We start from the raw sequence: 26,370 nt of genomic DNA, 5'->3' as shown, positions 1-26,370 counted from the left end.
AGTCCATGGGGTCACAAAGAGTTGGACATGACTGAGCAACTAACACACACACAAATTCTGATGGCTGGCCAATACATTCCTCATCTTCAAGGCTTTGCAAAACTTCTTGAGCCATCACTGTACATTAATTAGCAGTTCCTGGGCCAAATGCATTGTTGATGTTGTGAGTTGTCTCTGCTGCTTTACGACCCGTTTTGAACTGGAATAAAAAAATCGCTCAAATTTGCTTTTTGTCTAACATAATTTCTATAGTTTAAAATAAATATAATCAGCAAGTAATAAGACATTAGCAAAAAAACATAAATTGAGAAATGCACATTCAAATGATGTATAACATAACCACATTTACTTGAGAACATATTCCAGTATCAAATGGCAAAGTTCAACAATGCAAAACAGCAATTACTTTTGCACCAACCTAATACTATCATCTCACCATGAGAGCAAAACTTTATCTTATTCATTGGTTTATTCCCTGGGCCTTGAACTGTGTCTTACACATAGTAAATACTCAATAGATACTTGTTCAATAATCAAAATAAATAATAACAGTGAATTAATAGATGTGGAGTTCAAAATAGAAAGGAACAAAAATATTCCTTCAAGGCAGTAACCTCCAAATGAAGTTATAATTTACACAGATCATTAATCTCTTATTTGCAATTCTGAAATAGAAAAAGCTTTGGAAAAAGTTTTGTCATTACTGCTTATATTCTGAAGCTTCAGGCTTTTTTATAAAATTGAGAAACAACTATTAACTTATTAGATCCCAAATTACAATAAAAAGAAATACTTAAAGAAAAAGTACTTTTAAAGAAAAGCAAAATGCCACAGCAGACTTTGAATTTCTTAAGTAAGGATGCTTTTCATAATCTTTTACCACTAAGTATTTGATACATAGTAGGTACTCAGATATGCAGATGACACCACCCTTATGGCAGAAAGTGAAGAAGAACTAAAAAGCCTCTTGATGAAAGTGAAAGAGGAGAGTGAAAAAGTTGGCTTAAAGCTCAACAGTCAGAAAACTAAGAACATGGCATCCGGTCCCATCACTTCATGGGAAATAGATGGGGAAACAGTGGAAACAGTGGCTGACTTTATTTTTCTGGGCTCCAAAATCACTGCAGATAGTGACTGCAGCCATGAAATTAAAAGACACTTACTCCTTGGAAGGAAAGTTATGACCAACCTAGACAGCATATTAAAAAGCAGAGGCATTACTTTGTCAACAAAGGTTCATCTAGTCAAGGCAATGGTTTTTCCAGTGGTCATGTATGGATGTGAGAGTTGGACTATAAAGAAAGCTGAGCGCTGAAGAATTGATGCTTTTGAACTGTGGTGTTGGAGAAGACTCTTGAGAGTCCGTTGGACTGCAAGGAGATCCAACCAGTCCATCCTAAAGGAGATCAGTCCTGGGTATTCACTGGAAGGACTGATGTTGAAGCTGAGACTCCAATACTTTGGGCATCTGATGCGAAGAGCTGACTCATTTGAAAAGACCCTGATGCTGGGAAAGATTGAGGGCAGGAGGAGAAAGGGAAGACAGAGGATGAGATGGTTGCATGGCATCACCGACTCAATGGACATGGGTTTGGGTGGATTCTGGGAGTTGGTAATGGACAGGGAGGCCTGGCGTACTGTGGTTCATGGGGTTGCATAGAGTCAGACACGACTGAGAGACTGAACTGAACTGAAGGTACTCAATATATATTGTCAGAATGGACACTAAGAAGAACTGGGATTTGTTTCATTTAACAAAGACATGTTGAGTACCTTTCTCATAGTAGTCATTATGCTGGGTATATAAGACAGCAGAACAAGAGACACAGAGTCTTTCCCTGTCTTTATGAAGCAGACTTTAGTGGGGAAGGATGATGCTTAAATACTACAAAAAATAAAGTTCCAGGTACTATGGATCCCAAAAAGAAAGGAGTAGATAAACTAAACTAGAAGGTTATGGAAATTCTATAAAACTTAGACAGTCACGGCTGAAGAGCAGAGACTGAAGAAGAGTACCACCAAGCTGTGTGGGCCTAATCAAGGACTTTGTTCATTCTCCTAAGGGCAATGAGAAGCACTGAGGGATTTTAAACAAAGGAGTGTATTTCATTTGGACTTTAATTCAGACTTCTACTTTCTGAGCACTTACTATGTGCCAGGCATGTTATCTTGTTCAATCCTGACAGAATTGGCCTTGTATTTCCAAATTGTATGGAGGAGCTGGTGGCTGATCAGCATCCCTATATACAACAAAAAGAAGAGCCAAACAAACAGAAATCCAACTATATATAGACAGAAGAGGGTTGTTACGAGAACAAGAACTAGAGTAACAGAAAGGGGAAAATCTTGAGAGACATACTGGCTGCTGTAGCCACATCTTCCCTTGGATCATTATTCTGAGCATGAACTGAAGGCTGACAATCGGGACAAACCCAGTACCAACCCTGGTGGAGGGCTGCCAAGGGAGGACAGAGGAATAAGCATAGCTTTGGCACAGACTCGGGAGATCTTAAGCACATGGCCAGTTTTCTCAAGAAATTTTTGAATATTAAAACTGTGTGGGGTAGAAGGCTACAAACCTAAGCACAAGACTTGTGAAAAAGTTCTTTAGCAGTCTGACCAGAAAAAGGTTAGAGTCTGGGACCCAAGGAGGAAAGCACCCTTAGAATATATCAAATTCATAGCTGAAAACTTGTGAGAGCCAGGGAAGAAACAGAGGAAAGAAAATTAAGCCTGAAAGTAAAACTCAGTCTCAACCCAGCACACTCCCTAATTGGATAAAGGGAATCAGTCACAAGAGTATCGGCCCAGGGGGTGGTAGCGTTGTGGTGATCAGTCCCCCATTCATATCTGACTCTTTGGGACCCCATGGACTGTAGCCTACCAGGTTCCTCTGACCATGGGATTCCCCAGGCAAGAATACTGGAGTGGGTTGTCATTTCCTCCTTCAGAGGATCTTCCCGACTCATGTATTGAACCCACGTCTCTTGCGTTTCCTGCATTGGCAGGCAGATTCTTTATCACTGTGCCACTGGGGAAGCCCAGGAGAGGAGAGAGTGAATCCTTAAAAAAGGGAAGATATCATCAGGAGGCATTACAATTTTTTGGACACAATGTCTGGCATAAAATAAAAATTATTAGGCATGCCAACAGACAAAATTAGATTAACAAAAGATAAGGAAAAATAACACCACAGACAGATCTACATGTGATACAGATATTGGTGTTAACTGACAAAGACTTTAGAACAATTATGAGTTATATTTTTTTTAAAGAGAAAGAACTGGACAAAGTAGATGAAAAGCAGGTAATTTTACCTAAGAATTGGAATCAATAAAAGAGAACCATTTGGAAATTTAGAACTGAAAAATAACACTAAATATAAGTAAGAATTCATTAGATACATTTACCAAGAGATATAAAAATAGCATAAAACAGGATTCATGAATTGAAAGGAGGTCAAAAGAAAATGTCCAAACTAAAGCACAGAGGAAAAAAATGTAAAATAAAGGAAAAGAGTAGTAGAGATAAGTAGGACTCAGTGAAAAATCTACTATATACAAATTGGAATCTCAGAAAGAAAGGAGGAGAAAAATGTGGCAGAACAAATATTCAGACAGTAAATGATGAAGAATTTTCTAAAACTGGAGAAAGATACTAACACAAGATTTAAGAAGCTCTATAAATTCAAACCAGAATGAATTTAATAATAATAATATAATGCAAACAACAATAACAGCACATCAAGGTTATTTTCAACAAAGATTAAAATGAAAAAGATAATATGAAAATGTTAAAATAGCCAGGTGAGGGTGGGGAACATATATTCAGTGGATTTCAAAAAGACTGATGACTGATTTCACAACAGAAAACAAAGAGGCCAGGAGAAAAAGAAATGTCTCGATATGCTGAGAAAAAAATTAATGACAACTGAAATTTAAACACAGGATTTAAAAAAATCCTTCAGAAATAAAGATGAAATAAAGACATTATCGGCGCTTCCCGCACAGCTCAGCTGTATAAGGGCTTCCCAAGTAGCACTAGTGGTAAAGAACCCGCCTGCCAGTGCAGGAGACCCCGGTTCAATTCCTGGGTTGGGAAGATCCCCTGGAGAAGGGATAAGCTACCAACTCCAGTATTCTTGGGATTCCCTGGTGGCTCAGATGGTAAAGAATCCGCCTGCAATGTGGAAGACCTGGGTTCGACCCCTGGGTTGGGATTCCCTGGTGGTTCAGATGGTAAAGATTCTGCCTGCAATGTGGGAGACCTGGGTTCAACCCCTAGGTTGGGAAGATGCCCTGGAGAAGGGAAAGGCTACCTGCTCCAGTATTCTTGCACTGGATAATTCCATGGACAAAGGAACCTTGCAGGCTACAGTCCACGGGGTCGCAGAGTCTGACACAACCGAGAAACTTTCACTTTCACTAAAGACATCATCAAACAAATAAAACTGAGGAGACTGTCACCAGAAAACCTGAACTAAAAGAAATACTAAGAGTTTTACAGGAGAAAAATAATCCCAGGGTAAATAAAGATATATAGAAGGGAATTATAAGAAACAAGAATAAAAATCGGTTAAGATGAGTAACCAACTGATGGAATTCCAGTTGAGCTATTTCAAATCCTGAAAGATGAGGCTGTGAAAGTGCTGCATTCAATATGCCCGCAAATTTGGAAAACTCAGCAGTGGCCACAGGACTGGAAAACTGATCCACACAGGACTGGAAAAGGTCAGTTTTCATTCCAATCCCAAAGAAAGGCAATGCCAAAGAATGCTCAAACTACCGCACAATTGCACTCATCTCATATGCTAGGAAAGTAATGCTCAAAATTCTCCAAGCCAGGCTTCAGCAATACGTGAACCATGAACTCCCAGATGTTCAAGCTGGTTTTAGAAAAGGCAGAAGAACCAGAGATCAAATTGCCAACATCCGCTGGATCGTTGAAAAAGCAAGAGAGTTCCAGAAAAACATCTATTTCTGCTTTATTGACTATGCCAAAGCCCTTGACTGTGTGGATCACAAGAAACTGTGGAAATTCTGAAAGAGGTGGGAATACCAAACCACCTGACCTGCCTCTTGAGAAACCTATATGCAGGTCAGGAGGCAACAGTTAGAACTGGACATGGAACAACAGACTGGTTCCAAATAGGAAAAGGAGTACGTCAAGGCTGTATACTGTCACCCTGCTTATTTAACTTATATGCAGAATACATCATGAGAAACGTTAGGCTGGAAGAAGCACAAGCTGGAATCAAGATTGCTGGGAGAAATATCAATAACCTCAGATATGCAGATGACACCACCTGTATGGCAGAAAGTGAAGAGGAATAAAAAGCCTCTTGATGAAAGTGAAAGAGGAGAGTGAAAAAGTTGGCTTAAAGCTCAACATTCAGAAAACGAAGATTATGGCATCTGGTCCCATCACTTCATGGGAAATAGATGGGGAAACTGTGGAAACAGTATCAGACTTTATTTTCTGGGGCTCCAAAATCACTGGAGATGGTGACTGCAGCCATGAAATTAAAAGACACTTACTCCTTGGAAGGAAAGTTATGACCAACCTAGATAGCATATTCAAAAGCAGAGACATTACTTTGCCAACAAAGGTTCGTCTAGTCAAGGCTACGGTTTTTCTAGTGGTCAAGTATGGATGTGAGAGTTGGACTGTGAAGAAAGCTGAGCACCGAAGAATTGATGCTTTTGAACTGTGGTGATGGAGAAGACTCTTGAGAGTCCCTTGGACTGCAAGGAGATCCAACCAGTCCATTCTGAAGGAGATCAGCCCTGGGATTTCTTGGGAAGGAATGATGCTGAAGCTGAAACTCCAATACTTTGGCCACCTCATGTGAAGAGTTGACTCATTGGAAAAGACTCTGATGCTGGGAGGGATTGGGGGCAGGAGGAGAAAGGAACGCCAGAGGATGAGATGACTGGATGGCATCACCAACTCGATGGACATGAGTTTGGGTGAACTCTGGGAGTTGGTGATGGACAGGGAGGCCTGGCGTGCTGCTACTCATGGGGTCACAAAGAGTCGGACATGACTGAGCGACTGAACTGAACTGAACTGAAGATGAGTAAATATTGACTAAATGCTTATGTTACAAAACACTGATAGCAATGTCCTATGGAATTTAAAATAAAATGCACAACAAAAATAACACAAAAGGAAAGAGGTGTAATAACTAAAGTTTCTAAGTTCTAGCATTACATTACAGGAAAATAGTAAAAAAATAATAAAATAGTTTGTTCAAGAGTACAATTAATCAAAATAAATGTTGTAACCTCTAAGGCAGCTATATAAAGAACAGTAAAACACTGTGTATCTACCACATTAATGGAGAAGAAAAACAAAAAACAATTAAAATATTTGAATGATATTTAATAACCCAAAAGAATATAAAAAAGAGAGAAAACAGAATATGAAGCAAAATTAAAAACCCAAATATTAAGACCAATAATATAAAACCAAATAAATCAGTAAAATCATTAAATGTAAATACACTAACTAATAAAATTAAAAGATTTGTCAGCCTGGATTTAAAAGACAACTATATTGATGATTTTGATACAGAAAGGGTGAAAATAAAAGTATGAAAAAAGTCATACCTTGCAATCACTAATCAAAAAAAGCTGCTGTGGCTATACTAACATCAGACAAAACAGACTTTAAGGCAAGAACCTTACTAGAAATAAAGGACATTTCATAATGATTAAGGGATTAATCCATCAGGAAGTTATCACAATATAGATCTATGTACAACCAATGAAACAGCCTTAAAATTTAAAAATTGAGAGAAATAAAAGAAATAGATAAATATACAGTCATGATAGGAGATTTAAACATATTTCTTTGAATAGTTGGTAACAATCAGAAAAAAATTCAGTAAGATTATAGAAAAGCTGAACAGTATAATTGACACCTGGATTTCAGTGACATATACACAGATAACCTGACCCAACAATGACAGGACACATTCTTTCATTCTTTACAAGTGCCCATGGGATACAAAGCAAAACTGACTCTACGCGAGGCTGCAAAGCAAGCCTCAACAACGTCCAAAAGATTTAACCAGTCAGAGGAGGTCTCTGACAACGTTGATATTAAGTTGGAAATCAATAACAATGACATAGTATTATACATAGAAAATGCTAAAGATGCCATCAGAAAAATATTATAGAAGAGCTTCTTCAAGAATAAAGTTGAAGAATACAAAGCTAATATACAGAAATGTTACATTTCTATACATTAATAATCAACAATAAAGAAATTAAGGAAACAATCCCATTTACCATCTCATCAAAACCAAGAAAATATCTCAGAATTAACCCACTTAAGAAAACAAAAATCCTATACCCAGAAAACTGTTAGACACTGATGAAAGAAACTGAAGATGACACAAATAGAAAGATATACCGTGCTCTTGTTTTGGAAGAATCAATACTGCCATTTACAGCAACATGGATGCATTACGCTCAGTGAAATAAATCAGAGAAAGACAAAATGCTATGTGATATCACTTCTATGTGAAATCTAAAAAAAAATTTTAAACTAGTGAATAAACAAAAAAGAAACAGACTTACTGATACAGAGAACAAACTAGTAGTTACCAGTGGGAACAGGAAAAAGAGAGGGACAATACAAACTAGCTACAGTTTGTAATTAAAAGCTACTTTGTAACTAAAAGCTATAAGGATATATTGTACAAACTGTGAACACAGCCAACATTTCATAGTAACTATAAGTGGAGTATATGTGTGCTCAGTCCCTCGGTCATGTCTGACTCTTTGTGACCCCATGGACTGCAGCCCACCAGGCTCCTCTGTCCACGGGATTTTTCAGGCAAGAGTACTGGAGTGAGTTGCTATTTCCTTCTTCAAGGGATTTTCTTGACCCAGGGATGGAACCCGCATCTCCTGTGTCTCCTGCCTGGCAGGTGGATTCTTTATCACTGAGCCACCTGAAAGTACAGCCTTTAAAAACTGTGAATCACAATACTGTACACCTATAACTTATATAAATATTGTACATCAACTAAACTTCAAAGAATACCAAAAAAAAAAAAGAAAATCCCAATTAAAAAATCCAAAAAAAAAGAAAATTTCAATAGCTTGGAAATTAGGTAATATATCTGATGATAACCCTTGGATCAAATCTTTAAAGTGACAAAAAATATTAGAGAATGTTTTATACAAAAGAATATTAAAAAATATGACTCATTAAAGCTGGAATATAGTTAAAGCGGTGCTTAGGGGGAAATTATAGTTTTAAATGGATATTTTAGAAAGGAAAAAAATGTCTTGAAACTTATGTTCTAAGTTTCCATCTCAAGAAACTATAAAACGGTAGCAAATCAATCTCATAGAAAGTAGGAGAAATTAATAATAAAGATATGATCTAAAATTAAGAGAAAAACAGTAAAGCCACAATTGGTTCTTTGATTAGTAAAATTAATAAACACCTAGCAAAACTGTTCAAAAACACATATGCACACAAATTTTCATTATAGGAAACTGATAGATTTTTCAGACATTAAAAAGAAATAAAAGTTTGTTTTAGACAACTAGACACCAATGATTTATATCATTTATTTTTAAAATATTTATTTAACTGCAGAATAATTACAAAATTGTGATGGTTTTTGTCATACATCAAGATGAATCGGCCACAGGTATACAACTAAATGGGCTTCTCTGGTGGCTCAGACAGTGGAGATTTCACCCAATGCAGGAGACCTGGGTTCCATCCCTGGGTTGGGAAGATCCCCTGCAGGAGAGCATGACAACCCACTCCAGTATTCTTGCCTGGAGGATCCCATGGACAGAGGAGCCTGGCAGGCTGCAGTCCATGGGGTCACAGAGAGTCGGACATCACTGAGTGACTAAGCACGCAGGCACATACAATAAACGAACTCTTTGAAAAACACAACTTATCAAAACTGACAACAGAAGGAATAGAAAATCTGAATACTCCTATATCTATTAAAAATGAGTCCGTTCTTTAAACTCTTGCCAATACTAAAACATAACAAAGTTGCAGGACTGACAACTTCAGCTTATTATCAAGCTACCAAAATCAAGAAAATGTGGTAATGTTAAAAACACAGACAGTAGATCCCTGTGCTATATACCGTTGGTCCTTATTAGTTATCTATTTTATATGTTTCTACATATATGTGTATACGTTGATCCCAATCTCTTATTTATCCCTATCCCGCCTACCCCTTTTGCCCCAGTAACCATAAAATTGTTTTCTACATCTATAACTCTACCTCTGTTTTGTAAATTAGTTCATTTGTACCATTTTTCTGTTGTTGCTGTTGTTCATTGTTCAGTTGCTAAGTTCCTTTGCAACTCCAAGGACTGCCGCATGCCAGGTTTCCCTGTCTTTCGCTATCTCCCAGAGTTTGCTTAAACTCATGTCCATTGAGTCAGTGATGCCATTCAACCATCTCATCCTCTGTTATACCCTCAATCTTTCCCAGTATCAGGGTCTTTTCCAATGAGTCAGTTCTTAGCATCAGGTGGCTAAAGTATTGGTGCTTCAGCTTCAGCAGCAGTCATTTCAATGAATATTCAGGACTGATCTTAAGGATTGACTGGTTTGATCTCCCTGCAGTCCAAGGGACTCTCAAGAGTCTTCTCCACCACCACAGTTCAAAAGCATCAATTCTTCAGCGCTCAGCCTTCTTGATGGTCAACTCTCACATCCATACATGACTACTGAAAAACCCTAGCTTTGACTATACAGACTATTGTCAACAAAGTGATATCAGTGATGTCTAGGGTTTGTCATAGCTTTTCTTCCAAAGAATAAGCATCTTTTAATGTCATGGCTGCAGTCACCATCTGCAGTGATTTGGGCCCAGGAAATAAAATCTGTCACTGTTTCCACTTTTTCTCCATCTATTTGCCATGAAGTGATGGGACCAGATACCATAATCTTAGTTTTTTAAATGTTCTAATGTTTCTAATGAAAGTGAAGATACCATTAGAATGATATCATTAAAGTGGTATCATCTGTATCTCTGAGGTTGCTATTTCTCCTGGCAATCTTGATTCCATCTTGTGATTCATCCAGCCTGGCATTTCACATGATGTACTCTGCATATAAGCTAAATAAGCAGGGTGGCAATATACATCCTTGACATAACTCCTTTCCCAATTTGGAACCAGTCTGTTGTTCCATGTCTGGTTCTAACTGTTGTTTCTTGACCTGAATACACTTTCACAGAAGCCAGATAAGGTAGTTTGGTATTCTTATCTCTTGAAGAATTTTCCAGTTTGTTGTGATCCACACAGTCAAAGGCTTCAGTGTAGTTAATGAAACAGAAGCAGCTGTTTGTCTGGAATTCCATAGCTTTTACTATCATCCAATGGAGGTTGACAATTTGATCTCTGGTTCCTCTGTCTTTTCTAAATCCAGCTCGCACATCTGGAAGTTCTCAGTTCATATATTGTTAAAGCCTAGCTTGAGGGATTTTGAGTTTTACTTTGCTAGCATGTGAAATGAGTGCAACTGTAGACTAGTATGAACATTCTTTTTATTGCCTTTCTTTGGGATTGGAATGAAAACTGACCTTTTCCAGTCCTGTGGCCACTGCTGAGTTTCCCAAATTTGTTGGCATATTGAGTGCAGCACCTTAACAGTATCATCTTTTAGGATTTTAAATAGCTCCACTAGAATTCTATCACCTCCACTAACTTTGCAGTAATGCTTCCTAAGGTCACTTGACTTCACACTGCAGGATGTCTGGCTCTAGGTGAGTGATCACATCATCGTGGTTATCTGGGTCATTAAGACCTTGTTTGTACAGTTCTTCTGTGTATTCTTGCCACCTTTTCTTAATATCTTCTGCTTCTGTTAGATCCTTGCCATTTCTGTCCTTTATCGAGCCCATCTTTGCATGAAATGTTACCTTGGTATCTCCACTTTTCTTGAAGAGATCTCTAGTCTTTCCCATTCTATTGTTTTCCTCTGTTTCTTTGCATTGTTCACTTAAGAAGGCTTTCTTATCTCTCCTTGGTATTCTCTGGAACTCTGCATTCAGTTGGGTACATTTTTCCTTTTCTCCTTTGCCTTTCACTTCTTTTCTTTCTCAGCAATTTGTAAGGCCTCCTCAGACAACCACTTTGCCTTCTTGCATTTCTTTTTCTTGGGGATGTTTGGTCGCTGCGTCTCATACAATGTTATGAACCTCTGTCCACAGTTCTTCAGGCACTCTGTATACCAAATCTAATGCTATTTGTCACCTCTACTGTACAATCATAAGGGATTTGATTTTGGTTATATTTGAATGATCCAGTGGTTTTCCCTATTTTGTTCAATTTAAGTCTGAATTTTGCAATAAGGAGTTCATGAACTGAGCTGACAAAACAGTCAGCTTCAGGTCTTGTTTTTGCTGACCACAAAACTCCATCTTTGGCTGCAAAGACTATAATACAGATTGGTATATACTATAGATTGGTATATAACTTTTTTTAGATTCCACAGGTAAGTGACATCATGTGACATTTGCCCTTCTCTGACTTACTTTACTCAGTATGACGATCTCTAGGTCCATCCATGTTACTGCAAATGGTATCATTTCATTCTTTTTTATGTCTGAGTAATATTTCTTTCTATACATCTACCACATCTTCTTTATCCATTCCTCTGTCAATGGACATATAGGTTGCTTCCATGTCTTGCTACTGTAAATAGTAAACAGTGCAGCAGTGAATATTAGGATGTATGTATCTTTTCAAATTATGGTTTTCTCTGGGTATATGCCCAGGAGTGGGATTGCTGGATCATATGGTAACTCTATTTTTAGTTTTTTAAGGAACCTCCACACTGTTCTCTACAGTGGCTGTACCAATTTATATTCCCACCAACAGTGTAGGAGGGTTCCCTTTTATCTACACCCTCTCCATCATTTATTATTTATAATCAATTTATCTTTGACAAAAGAGCAAAAGCAATTCAATGGAGCAAAGACAGTCCTTTTAACAAACTGTACTAGGACAACTGGACATCCGCATGCCAAATATACATATGTGTGTGTGTGTGTGTATAATATATATATTTTAATGGATCATAAATGTAAACCCCAGAACTATAAGACTTCTAAAAGATAACATGGGTGAAAATCTAAGTGACCCTGGTTTTGGAGATTAACTCTTAGACATACTACCAAAAACGTGATCCATAAACGAAAAAAACTGGTAAGCTGGACTTCATTAAAATTAAAAATTTCTCTGGAAAGTTACTGCTAAGAGAATGAAAAGACTGGCTACAGATTGGGAGAAGATATTTGCAAAGCACATATCTGATAAAGGGCTTGTACCCTAAACATACTCTTAAAACTCTTAAAACTCAACAATAAGAACACCCAAATAAAAACGGGAAAAGACCTGAACAGACATCGCACCAAAGAAAACATACAGAGAGCATATAAACATATGAGAAGATATTCCTTATCATATGTCACTGCTGCTGCTAAGTCACTTCAGTCATGTCCAACTCTGTGCGATCCCATAGACGGCAGCCCACCAGGGTGCCCCGTCCCTGGGATTCTCCAGGCAAGAACACTGGAGTGGGTTGCCGTTTCCTTCTCCAAATGTCACTAGGGAACTGTAAATTAAAACAACAGTGAGATATCACAACACACCTATTAGAACGGCTAAAATCTAAGCCACTGGTAACACCAAATTCTGGCAAGAAAATGGAGCAACAGGAACGGTCATTCAAGGCTGGTGGGAATGCAGAATGGTACAACCACAACAGAAGACAAGCTGTCAGTTTCCACCAAAGTCTTACAAACCAGAAATTATGCTTCTTGGTATTTAGCCAAAGTAGCTGAAAACTTATGTCAACACAAAAATCTACCCAGGAATGTTTATAACCAGTTTTATTCGTAACTGCCAAACTTGAAAGCAACCAAGATGTCCTTCAAAAGACAGTGAATGTACAAACGAACTGATATACCCTCACAATATAATATTATTCAGGGAAAAAAAAAGCTGTCAAGGCACAAAAAGATATACAGTAACATAAGGCACATTGCCAAGTAAAAGAAGTTAATCTGAAAAGCTACATACTGTATAATTACAACAGTGAGACATTCTTAAGGGCAAAACTAGAGACAGTAAAGGCCAAGTGGTTGCTGGGGGCTTGAAAGGAGGGAGGAACGAATAGGCAGAGCACAGAGGGTTTTCAGGACAGTGAAGCGTGACCAACCTAGACGACATAATAAAAAGCAGAGACATTACTTTGCCAACAAAAGTCCATCTAGTCAAAGCTATGGTTTCCCCAGTAGTCATGTATGGATGTGAGAGTTGGACTATAAAGAAAGCTGAGTGCTGAAGAATTGATGCTTTTGAACCATAGTGTTGGAGAAGACTCTTGAGCATCCCTTGGACTTCAAGGAGATCCAACCAGTCCACCTAAAGGAAATCAGTCCTGAATATTCATTGGAAGGACTAGATACTGAAGCTGAAACTCCAATACTTTGACCACCTGATGCAAAGAACTGACTCATTTGAAAAGGCCCTAATGCTGGGAAAGATTGAAGGCAGGAGGAGAAGGGGATGACAGAGGATGAGATGGTTGGATGGCATCACCGACTCGATGGACATGAGTTTGAGTAAACTCTGGGAGTTGGTGATGGACAGGGAGGTCCATAGGGTCGCAAAGAACTGGACACGACTGAGCAACTGAATGAACTGAACTGAAGTTATTCTGTAAGATACTGGAATAGTAGATACATGGTACCACACATTTGTTGAAACCCATACAATACAAAGAGTGAGCCATGATGTAAAATGTGGACTTTAACAGTAATGTATCAGTATCAACTGGTTCACCAATAGTAACAAATGTAGCACACTAATGCAAGATGCTAATAAGGGAAATCGTGTGTAAGGAGAGGAGATGTATGAGAACTCTGTATTTCTGCCCAATTTTTCTGCAAGCCTAAAACCATCCTAAAAAATAAAGCTTTAGTAATTAAAAAAAAAAAAAAACCTTCTCAAAAGAAAATCTGAGTGACACAGGCTTCAAAGGAGACTTCTTCTAAACATTTAATAAAGAAATAACAAACACTGTCTTGTAACACTCTTGCATCAAATAGAAAAGAAAAAAGGAGGTGAACACTTCTGTACCATTTTATCAGGCCAGCATAACCTTGATACAAACTTTTCAAAGACATTACAAGAAAGTAAAATTACAGACCAACCTTTCTCACTGACATAGGTTCAATCCTTCAACACTTATTATTGGATTTCTGCTAATGTATAGGATGTGGAAAGTCAGAACAAGAAAATATTACTCCCACCCTAACAATGAGAAAGAGTGGTATAATCTACAAAATCTTAACTTTTGAACTCTACAGAAAAATGAAGTTTTAAGACAATCAAGTGAATTAAATTCCAAACAGTAACAAGCCCCTTTAAAGACAGATGGAACTACAAACTATTTAATATTTGACAAAGCACAGGAGGAAAAGGAGGCTACAGTACAATCAAGAAAGAAAAATGCAGCTAAAATTAACTGTTATAGATTAGATGTGGGCTAGTATGTCAGTTCAGAGAAGGCAATGGCACCCTACTCCAGTACTCTTGCCTGGAATATCCCATGGACGGAGGAGCCTGGTAGGCTGCAGTCCATGGGGTCGCTAAGAGTCGGACACGACTGAGCGACTTCACTTTCACTTTCATGCATTGGAGAAGGAAATGGCAACCCACTCCAGTAGTCTTGCCTAGAGAATCTCAGGGATGGGGTAGCCTGGTGGGCTGCCGTCTCTGGGGTCGCACAGAGTCGGACACGACTGAAGCGACTTAGCAGCAGCAGCAGCAGCAGTATGTCAGTTTAGAAACACTGGGAGCTCAAAACACAGGGGAATTCACACTTGCATGCTCTTTTGCCAAGGTCTCCATCAGGGTTGAGGGTAGAGCAGGGAACTGCAAAAGGTCCCTTTCTGTGGCACAGATGTGCAAGAAAGGATAGGCCACCACTACAAAAACAGCATACAACCATGCCACATTGCCCAAACTCCCCTCTCATTTGAGGAAGAGGCCTTAAACCTCTGGAAAAGGCAGAGGTTCTGGGTGTATGCCAGTGTACTCAGTCATGTCTGACTCTTTTGACCCCATGGACTGTAGCCCACCAGGCTCCTCTGTCCATGGGATTTACCCAGCAAGAATACTGGAGTGGGTTGCCATGCCCTCCTCCAGGGGATCTTCTTGACCCAAGGATCAAACCCACATTTCCTGAACCAGCAGGCAGGTTCTTTACCACTTAGGCACTGAGGAAGCCTCTGGGGATTATGATTGACGAAAAACTACCTTCCTCATGGAAACATAAGAAAACTCTCGCAGGCCCCAAATCCTATACCAGTACAAAGCAGAGGAAAGTCAGCACTAGGGAGAAGGAGGAATCTCTCACCCGTTATGTGCCACAAGACAAACTTCAGCTGCCAAAAGCAAAAGAGAAAGGAGCGCTGTCAAAAAGCAACTGTACTCCAATAAAAATTAAAAATTAATTTAAAAAATAAAAATAAAAAGCAAAGCATTGGATGACAGGTTGGCTGTTCCTTATAAACTATTCTTACATATAATCCAGCAATTACAATCCTTGGTATTTACCCAAATGAGTTGGAAATGTCTCCACCCGAAAAACTGCACATGAATGTTTGCAGCAGCTTTATTCATAATTGCCAAAAGTTGAAAGCAGCCGATATCTTTCAGTAAATGGGCAAGCAGTTGTACATCCAGGCAATGGAATATTCAGTTCAGTTCAGTTCAGTCGCTCAGTCATGTCCGACTCTGCAACCCCATGAATCGCAGCATGCCAGGCCTCCCTGTCCATCACCAACTCCCGGAGTTCACTCAAACTCATGTCCATCGAGTCGGTGATGCCATCCAGCCATCTCATCCTCTGTCGTCCCTTTCTCTTCCTGCCCCGAGTCCCTCCCAGCATCAGGGTCTTTTCCAATGAGTCAGCTCTTCGCATCAGGTGGCCAAAGTATTGGAGTTTCAGCTTCAGCATCAGTCCTTCCAATGAACACCCAGGACTGATGTCCTTTAGGATGGACTGGTTGGATCTCCTTGCAGTCCAAGGGACTCTCAAGAGTCTTCTCCAACACCACAGTTCAAAAGCATCAATTCTTCAGCACTCAGCTTTCTTCACAGTCCAACTCTCACATCCATACATGACCACTGGAAAAACCATAGCCTTGACTAGACAGACCTTTGTTGGCAAAGTAATATCTCTGCTTTTCAATATGCTATCTAGGTTGGTCATAACTTTCCAAGGAGTAAGTGTCTTTTAATTTCATGGCTGCAATCACCATCTGCAGTCAGCCTGCTTATTTAACTTATATGCAGAATACATCATGAGAAACGCTGGACTGGAAGAAGCAGAAGCTGGAATCAAGATTGCCGAGAGAAATATCAAACCTCAGATATGCAGATGACACCACCCTTATGGCAGAAAGTGAAGAGGAACTAAAAAGCCTCTTGATGAAAGTGAAAGAGGAGAGTGAAAAAGTTGGCTTAAAGCTCAACATTCAGAAAACTAAGATCATGGCATCTGGTCCCATCACTTCATGGGAAATACATGGGGAAACAGTGGAATGGAGTATTACTCAGCACTAAAAAAAAAATAAGCTATCAAGCTATAAACAGATGGTGGAAACTTAAATACATATACTAAGTGAAAGAAGCCAATCTGAAAAGGCTACATATTGTATGACTTCAACTACATATATGACATCCTGAAACAAGCAAAACTATGGAGACAGTAAAAAGATAAGTGGCTGCCTGAGGTTCAGGGGGAGGAAGGGATGAGCAAGAGAAGCACAGTATTTTTACAATATCAAAAACCATGCTGTACAATGTTAGATACATGTCATTATTTATTTGTTAAAATAAAGAGTCCACAACAATAGTCAACTATAAACTATGAAATCTGAGAAAAAAACTTAACATTAATTAGTAATAAAACTTTCAGAAAACAAGGAATAGAAGAGTGCTTCTTCAACTTAACAGAAAGCATCTAGACAACATCACAATGGAATCACTAGCCAGTGTAACAAGGCAAGAAAAATAATTAAAAGGCACACTGATTGGAAAGGAAGAAGTAAAATATCTTTATTCACAAACACCTGACTTGGAAAATCCTAAGTCATCTACAAAAAAAGGTATTATAACAAATACATAAGTTTAGTAAAGCCCCAGGATACATGGTAAATATACAAATATCAATTATATTTCTGTATACTAAGAACAAATGAAAAAAGAACAAATAATTGGAAACTGAAATAAGAAAAAAAATCATTTTAATAGTATCAAAAAACATGAAATACTTGGGGAAATTTTTAATAGAATGTATACAATAATCATATGTTGTTTAGTCACTAAGTTGTATCCAACTCTTTTGCCACCCCATGGACTGTAGACCACCAGGCTCCTCTGTCCATTGGATTTCCCAGGCAAAAATACTGGAGCAAGTATTTCCTTCTCCAGGGGATCTTCCAGGAATCAAACCCACATCTCCTACATTAGCAGGTAGATTCTTTACCACTAAGCCACCAGGGAAGCCTGGTAAGCGACTTATGTCATACATAAAGAATCCATACAATTCACCAGTATGAGAACAAACACCATTTTTTTAAAGGCAAAAGATTTTAACAAACACCATTTTTTTAAAAGGCAAAAGATTTAGAGGAGTATAATTACAAATAAAAATTAATTAATTAAAAACTAACACCAAGCACTAGCAAGGACGCAGAGCAATCCTCATAATTGCTGTGGAAATGCAAAATAATACAGCCACTTTGGAAAAGTTTGGTAGGTTCTTATAGACATACACTTACCATACAATTCAGCAATTCCACTTCAGAGTATTTATTCAAGAGAAAAGAAAATTTTTAAAGAAAAAAAAAACTATACCAGAAAGCATATATCAGTTTTACTCATAATGTTTATAAATGGAAACAAACGATAACTCTGTAACTGAAAGTGCCCAGCAACCAAGGAATGGATAAACAAATCGTAGTACATTCAAACAATGAAATATTACTCAACAATAAAAAGAAACGTAACTACTGAAATAGCAATTACATGAATGAATCTCAAATTATGCAAAATGACAGAAACCAAGCACAAAAATTCTCACACTGTATGATTCCATTTGTCACATTCACAAAAAAAGGCAAAGGTCTCCTGATCAATCTCTGCATCCAAAGAACCTAGCACATTAGAAAATAATGAATGCCTGGTGGGCCGTTGGAGGGGGAATCATTGCACGGAGGGTGGACAGCAAGGTCATAGAAGCCAAAGTCAAAAGGAACCTGGGGGCGCAAACACACCTGCAGGATGGAAACAGCGAAGGAAGGTATACTTCAACCTACCTCCAACGATTTCAGCAGCTTAAATAATTAGATTCTGTAAAGCTCTACATTATGAATGAATAGCCTCAGCGGTTCTCTGGCCTAAAAGAAAGGCATGATGCGCCCCACCCTACTTTAAAAATAAACCCGACGCCCAAGACTGAGCAAGTGGAGCTTACAAGGGGCTAGGAGGATTTTCCGTGCCCAGGAGCGGAGCTGAAGAGGGCCGAGGCGGGCTCGGGCTTAGGTCTGCCGGAGGCCGAAAGAGCCGGGGCATCGCCGCGGCCCCGCGGGTCTCCACCCCTTCCCACATCCTCACTTACCCAGGCCTGCCGTTCCAACTGAGCGTACAAATTAGAGCCTTTGAGCTTTTGGACTATCTGGGCAATAATGAGAGACAGATCCGACTCCTCCTGCAACATTTCCCCTGTCCTACCCCGCCAAGTAGCGGGGGCCGCTAGCGCGGAGAGCACTGGCCACGTTCGGGGTCCCACTCTAGACCAGTGACACTTCTCGGGGACCTTATTACGCTGGGACGCCTCCAGCGGGCGTTACTAGGCAACTGCCAGGCCGTGAGTCCGTTCCTCTCTGGTCCCCCCTCAAGCCTGAAGGCCCAGCACCTGCGTTCCGCTGGCAGAAAACGATCTTCGGAGTTGGGGGAGGGGAGAGTAGCTTTTCAATTCCATTGTTCCCGCTTAGTCTGTGGTGGAAAGGCAAGAATAGGGTCTCTTTCCTCCAGATCTACAGAGCCTCTGATGCATCAGGGGAAATCAGAAAGTTTTGTATTTTTGTGTTTTATTATGAAGGATCATTCCTTTTCCACTTTCCAGTCTCTACAGAAAACAGGGCAGTGCACACAATGAAATGGCAAATGACTTCCAAAACTTACAAGGCTCTGACCCTAACTGCGCGAACTTGGGCGAGGTGCTTAAAGTTAAGAACTCGGTTTCAGTCTCAGCAAAATAATACCCAGCTGACGAGATGCTGTGATGATTAGCTGAGATAACAATCGTGAGGGTGCCTAGCACTGTACTTGGCGCTCCACTTTATTTCCTTTTCTGCTTCTGGGGTCTTATGCCAGGAATAAATATACAATGTCTTCTCACCTAACAGCTACAATAATAAGCATTTTATTGACAGATTTTCTCTGAAGCATTGGCATTTCAGTGGTAGCTAAGACATTGTCCGAGTCTTAAGGAATGTGCCATCTAAATAGATTTCCTCTTCTTCCATGCACTCACTCATTCAATCAAAACTCAATTCAAAATTCATTCAGCTTTCAACTTACTGAGCTTTTCCATACAGGAAATCGTGTAGGCACAAAGGTAAATGAAACATGGTTCTTGACATTAATGTAACACAGCAAAAACTTTAAAGAGAACTAGAAGTATCTAATTAATTGACATTCCAAAAGGCAGCTAATTTTGAAAGGTGTATGGAATAATACATGTATTAGAATAACCTCACCAAAATAATCAAGAATTAAATTCAAATATGTGCATGCATATATTTTAAGCAGAGAAAATGTAGGATTCCAAGAAAAGAGACCAAGATTGCTGGCAAAAACTACGCTAGTATAACTGCATTAAACTCTAATGTGCTTAGGCACATTAAACTTAGCACATTGAACTCTAATGTGCTTAGGCATAACAGATCTTCTGATTCAATAGGCCTGTGGTAGGACCTGCTAATCTCACTGTTAGCAAGTTTCCAAGAGATGGTAACCCTGGTGGCCCAAGGCCTATATTCTAAATAGCAAAAGACTAGAACAGGTAAACAATAGAAATTCAAAGGGACCAGACTTCTGACATCTATAGGCAGTACCCTGGCCTTCAGAATATTATGATGATAAATACAGATCCCAAATAACCCCTTTGGTCAGGTTTGTTTCTTTGGAGTGAGGCAGGCAAGGGGGAAAGTGTGTTAGTTGCTCAGTCGTGTCTGATTCTTTGCGACTCCGTGGACTGTAACCTGCCAGGCTTCTCTGTCCATGGGGATTCTCCGATCAAGAATCATAGAGTGGGTTGCCATGCTCTCCTCCAGGGGATCTTCTCAACCCAGGGATCAAACCTGGTGCTTAAGGCAATTTACATACTCTACAAAACATGTAGCTTCTCTACAAAACATTCTCCCACAACTCAGAATTTCTCACACTTGTATATGAGTTCATCTCCTCAACTCTCTACAGTCCGTTTATCCCAACATCCCACCCATTCAAGAATCTCTGCATGAATGTCACTATGAACAACAACAAAAAAATGTGGAGACAGTGTTTTTAAGATTGAAACGGGTGACGTGATTAATAACTGAATAAATAGGGATGCTTAGGTTAAGAAGGGTCATAAAGTATAGAAGGGAAAGAAATGAAACCTGGAGCTGAAGAAAAACCACAGTGCCTTGAGTCAGAAAAGTCTGGGTTCCCCTCCTGCTCTGCTCCCTTGGAGCTGCTCAAGTCCTCCATCATCAGAGTTTTCACTTTCTCTTCTGTAACAAGAGGATAAAAGACCCACCTGAGGGGATAGTGTACCTAGTATTAAAATATCAGCAAATAATAATAAATTAAATATTAAAATTTGATAATTTGACAAAACAGTCCCCTGTTCAATTGACAAGGGAATAGAAAGTACCTGAAGAAATGAAGCAAGACATATGAAAGTACCCAGCACAACTCTTTGCACACATAGGGGCTTTAAATTTTTTTCTTTTAAGGAGAAAATAATTTTCAGTCTTAAAGCAGCAATTAAAAAGTTCAAATTTTATTTTGATGGCATGCTCAAGCAAAAATAAATTTAATCTTAACATTAAAAAAGTGTTTCTCACATCCATAGAAGCAGATGTGTTTGGAATATAATTCAATCCTAGCGTGCCCTCTGTTCTTTTTTCAATTCAATTTAGCCACACTTTTCAGAACACCTCTCTGTGCTAGGAATGGCAAGGAATACAAATATGAGTAAGCAATGGTCCCTTCTCTCAAGGAATTCTCAGTCCCAAAGGGATGGTGAGCCCAGTACACAAAGGACTAAAATGGTAGACAGGGGCCTTTCACCTGTGTATCTGGAAATTTTATTACTTTACAGTAATTGTCTCATAAGAAACGGAAGGTACTGCTTCCTATCTCTGTCCCTCAAGGGAGAACTTTGCCTTGGAAATTCTTATTTTACCTAACAGGGTCGAGGATTGGGAAAATACACTATTTCTGACATTTTCGAGTGAACCGTGACCCAGACTAACAGATGAATAGTCAAAGGGGTCCAAATAATCTGAATAATTAAAACTGCATAGAGACAACAGCAAAATAGATGCAGGGTGAAGTCTCTTCAAAATTGCCTCAAACTCAGAGCAGAGGTACTCTGGCCCAACATGTGTAAGGCCCTGTGCCCAGTCATGACTGACTTCCTCAGAGCTGCTCTACTCTGATCTGTTTTACATACAATGTCATGTCAGATTTCACTGTGGGTGAGGGGATGTATTTGAAAATCACTGACCAGTGGCCTCACAGAGGCAAGCATGTGGACCACATCAAAAACACCCTGCCAGTCTAACGCAAAATTAAGGCACTCTTTAGGGTATACCAGAACATGTCCTTATTTTATTCACATGAGTATGGCTTGCATAAGCTCTACAATTTGCAATGAAAATTATTTTCAGCTGTTATTTTTGAAGGAGACACTGGGCTTCCCAGGTAGCTCAGACAGTAAAGAATCTGCCTGCAATGCAGGAGACCTGGGTTTAATCCCTGGGTCAGGAAGATCCCCTGGAGAAGGGAATGTCAACCTGCCCCAATATTCTTGCCTGGAGAATTCCATGGACAGAGGAGGCTGGAGGGCTACAGTCCATGGGGCCGCAAAGAGGCAGACGTGACTGAGCGGCTAGGCACACAAGCACTGCTTTTAGCGTACCGTGTCTGCAGAATGGCTTGAATTGTATGTTGTCAGGAATTTACTTTAATAAAAATTATTATGTGTGTCGTGTGGATCACGAATGTCAACAGATCTCACTGTCTTTGGGAACAAATGAGCTCGTAGTGGTATTGACTACCTGTCACTGTGTAGGTAGCCCCACGTGCTAGCACAAGCCCTCAGGCTCCTCTTAGAAGTCTCTTCCTGTTACTCCTGAGAATTGTTAGGAAATGACACAGGTGTGCATAAGAAAATTTCTCCTCATTATCTTCTCCGCCTGCTCTGGTGATATCCAGAGCCCCCAAGCCACTGTCTGGGGTGCTGCTTCTTAATGCTCCTAAAGCTGCAAAATACCAGAAGTATTTAAATCCCAAGGCTCAGCAAAGCCCCCATGAAAAAACCTCTTTGATTCTTCTTGCCACCTCTCTTTACAAGGTGGCTATACCTCATTTCTGAGTCCAGGGTAAGTACCAGATTGTGCTAGTCTCCACTCCCCATCTTTTCTTCCTCTCGTTCCAGATGACTGCGTGTGAATGGGGAAGACTGGGCTACTGGCTCTGCGAACAATCTCGAAACTGTGTTGACTCCTTGTAAATTCTAAAGCTCTCAGGAGAGAAATCCAAATAACAAATAACAGTGGTTTAAATTATTGTTAGCAACAAATTTGGAAGAGCATCCCAATTTTGGTTCAGTGCCTCAAAAAAAACATCATCAAGAATCTGACCTCTTCTTTTCTGTTGCACCATCTTAGCATGCCAGCTTTCACCACCTAGCTTATTGCTTCAGTCTCAAGACGGCTGCTGTAGATACAAGTGACACGTTCTCCTACTGCTGCCTACAACTGCAGGGAGGGAGAAAAAGAAGAGTTCTCAATGACTGTGTGTGTCTCTGTTTTGAGGAAAGACTATTTTTTTTAAGAAGCCCCAGAAAGAATGCTACATGAAAGTCCAGCAAGAAATAATCTAGTATTTTATTCTCAAACCTGGGAGAAGGATGGAGAATTGCTTGCTGATGCTGCCATATTGTCCAAAATGCCTTCAGTATAAAATTTTGCTATGGTATGAACACTTGTAAATGAACTTCTCTGATTGATATTTGGGCCAGTCAGACTAAAAATCAATGAAAATCCTTAGAGTTCGGCAATATTCAGATCACTTGCTATTCACAAAGAGTTGATTGTGTGCAGTTTAAGACCCAGAATCTAAATGATAATACTTCTAGATGTGGCAATTTCTCAGCATCATGATATGATATTTTAAAAGCTAAACACAAATAAAGTTGACACAGTCTATGAATAAATGATTATGTGGCAAGAGCAAAACATTTGCAACTGTTATTTTTTCCTAAAAAAGACAAAAATTGGTGACATGTGAAGAAAATGGCTTGTGCATAAATGACTTTTGATGAAGGGCTCTCTGTATCTAAAAACCAGTCTATTGAAATTCTAGGTTATTCTCTCTGGTTGTACAAGCGGAACTGAATATTAGAAACAATCTATTTTTCAACACCATCTGTGCTGCTTGGGGAGAAAGAGATTTACTGCTGCCAAGGGATGTCCTATTGATAGTTCCTCCAGCACTTCCACCACATTCCAGGTAACAGAGTAGAGCAGGATCTACCTGGCTCATTTTCTCCCTGTGTCTGTGATTGCAACTCTGCTTTCTCACCTCCTCCGCCAAACTGCACATGCACGCACATGCACACACACACACACACACACACACACTTCCATTCCAGGATATTTCCTTTTATATTGTTCTTTTTCATCTTACATGGCCTGTTTTCTGTTACCTCCTGGGAGACCAGTGTACCATTTGCCAGCTGTCATTGTTCCAGTTTCCTTGAAGGCATAGTGGCACATACAAGGCAACCATTAGTATATATATATATATACACATATATGTATATATATATATATGAAAAAGACAGCTACAATATTAAGTCCTTAAGATCAAGTCAAAGACTGCAATGGGGCCTGACTATACAAGTTATCCCTATGGATGCAGATGGGGAATTAGGATCGAGTTATAGACCTAGAAAGAATACCAAGCGCCATATGTCAGAGACCTGGTCATCTGAGAGCAGAGCCAGTGAAGGGCGGAGCATGGCCCTCTAGAGCAGAACCAGCAGGCCCCTGGTTAACAGGAGCAGGTTCTAGGGAAGTGGCTGACAGGTCTATTACCAGGACTTAAGCCGGAGAGAAATTCTATGCAGGGGCTTCCCTGGTAGCTCAGCGATACAGAACTCACCTGCCAATGCAGGAGACTTGAGTTCGATCTCTGGGTCAGGAAGATTCCCTGGAGGAGGAAATAGCAACTCACTCCAGTATTCTTGCCTGGGAAATCCCATGAACAGAAAAGGCCTGGTGGGCTACAGTCCCTGGGTTTGCAAGGAGTCTTTGTTCAGACACTAAACAACAACACAGTGACAAGCTCTATGCAGTGGAAGAAGCAAGGCCATGAGCCCTGGGACAGAGTGGTTGTAACAGCAAGGAGAAGCTTTCAAATGGGAAATTGAATGACCAGGTTTGATAAAGAGGGAAAAAAAGACAAAGACTGCACTAAAAGACTGGTTCTTAAATACCTCAAAATATCTTTCTGTTTCCAAGCTTTTCCTCAAAAATTTAAAAGACTATGTGGGTATTCCAAAATATGCCTGTGTTTATTTTAATATAAAACATATTTTAATAATGAAACATCTAGAAAATTAATGCACCATTTGTACTGTTGGTATTCAGCCCATTTCCTGGTGCACAGCTGTATGCCCTTAGAGCACACAGTTTCCCAGACGTCTCAGTGGCATCGAACCTTAGCCTGCAGCTCTACCCTATTTATTAACATACCCTGCTTTATTTTCCCTCCCTGTCTCACTTCCCTACTCTCCCACCAGTATTTGCTTGAGTCACCCCAACACACTATTTACACTCAAATTCTTATTTCAGACTCTGCTTTCAGGAGATCCCGACCTAAATAACCAACACCAAATAAGATACCTGGAAAATAGCAGGCACTTCTTAAGTCAAAGAAAACAATAACCATTTCCAATTTTCTCCAGGTGGAGAGGGGAAAAGACAAAGACTGCACTAAAAGAATGGTTCTCAAGTAGCTCAAAATATCCTTGAGCTTTGCTGGGGTTTTGCAGCTTTAAACCCAATCTTCCAGCTCAGGAGTCTTCCAAACTTTACATACTCACATTACAGAAGAATGGCAACAGGGATTTTATCAGTCAGGATTCTCCAGAGGAAGAGAAGCAATAGAGATAGAGATAGAAATATATGGATACAGTTATAGATATAGATAGATTGATTTTAAGAAATCGACTCACCTGACTATGAGGCTTGGAAGGCCTGAATTCTGTAGAGCAAGTCAGCAGGCTGGAAATTCAGGTAAGAGTTGAGATTGTGATCTTGAGTCCAAAATCCATAGGGCAACAGGCTGGAAACAAGCAGAATTTCTAGGATATAGACTTGAAGCAGAATCCTTCTTCTTCAGAAAACCTCAGTTTTTGCTCTTAAGGTCAACAACTCTTTGAATGAGGCCACCCACATTATCAAGGGCAACCTGTTTTACTTAAAGTTAAGAGACTGTAGGTGTTAAACATACCTAAAGACATTCACTGCAACTTCTAGATTAATGTTGCAAAGAAATGAACAACATGTCTAGCCAGGGTGACACATAAAATTAACCAATACAAGACATGTCCATGTCCTTAGCACAGGTCTTTAACAGTACTTTTTGTACACACTTGCCTCCACCAAGTCCCATTCTATTTTGACCCCTCATTATCTCCCTAACTTCATGAGTCTCCCTATAGAATTTCCATTCTGATTTTCTCTTTTGTGGGACTCTTTGGTGCTTTACTGTTCATGCTTTTACCTTCATGCCTTTTCTGTTCTTGGTGTGTCCCTGCTGAGTTGGATTCCACTTTGGGGGACTGACCTCTTGATCTGGGGCCACAGTCCTTTCAGGACAGGGCATCTGGGTTCAGTGGTCCATTGTATTGGGTCCCAAGTAAGGTGTGAGAGTCTGTACAGATTCCCCAAACAGAACAAAATTTAATTCATGGAACTAAACATGAAAATGTATGTAATATAGC

At 39.6% G+C, this 26,370-nt stretch overlaps 1 protein-coding gene across 1 annotated transcript in view; it reads right to left on the bottom strand.

The window, feature by feature from the left end:
- Nucleotides 1-18,946, bottom strand: part of TBC1D19 (TBC1 domain family member 19) — a 159,653-nt gene extending 140,707 nt beyond the window's left edge. Inside the window, exon 1 of the mRNA XM_061419854.1 lies at nucleotides 18,700-18,946. Within this exon, the coding sequence (XP_061275838.1) occupies nucleotides 18,700-18,798 (99 nt within the window). The 5' untranslated portion in view covers nucleotides 18,799-18,946. The remainder of the gene's footprint in view (nucleotides 1-18,699) is intronic.
- Between the last annotated feature and the right edge of the window lie 7,424 nt (nucleotides 18,947-26,370).

The sequence above is a fragment of the Bos javanicus genome, chromosome 6, assembly GCF_032452875.1.
Source record: "Bos javanicus breed banteng chromosome 6, ARS-OSU_banteng_1.0, whole genome shotgun sequence".
Lineage (NCBI taxonomy): Eukaryota > Metazoa > Chordata > Mammalia > Artiodactyla > Bovidae > Bos > Bos javanicus.
This window is presented reverse-complemented; position numbering and strand designations above follow the sequence as displayed.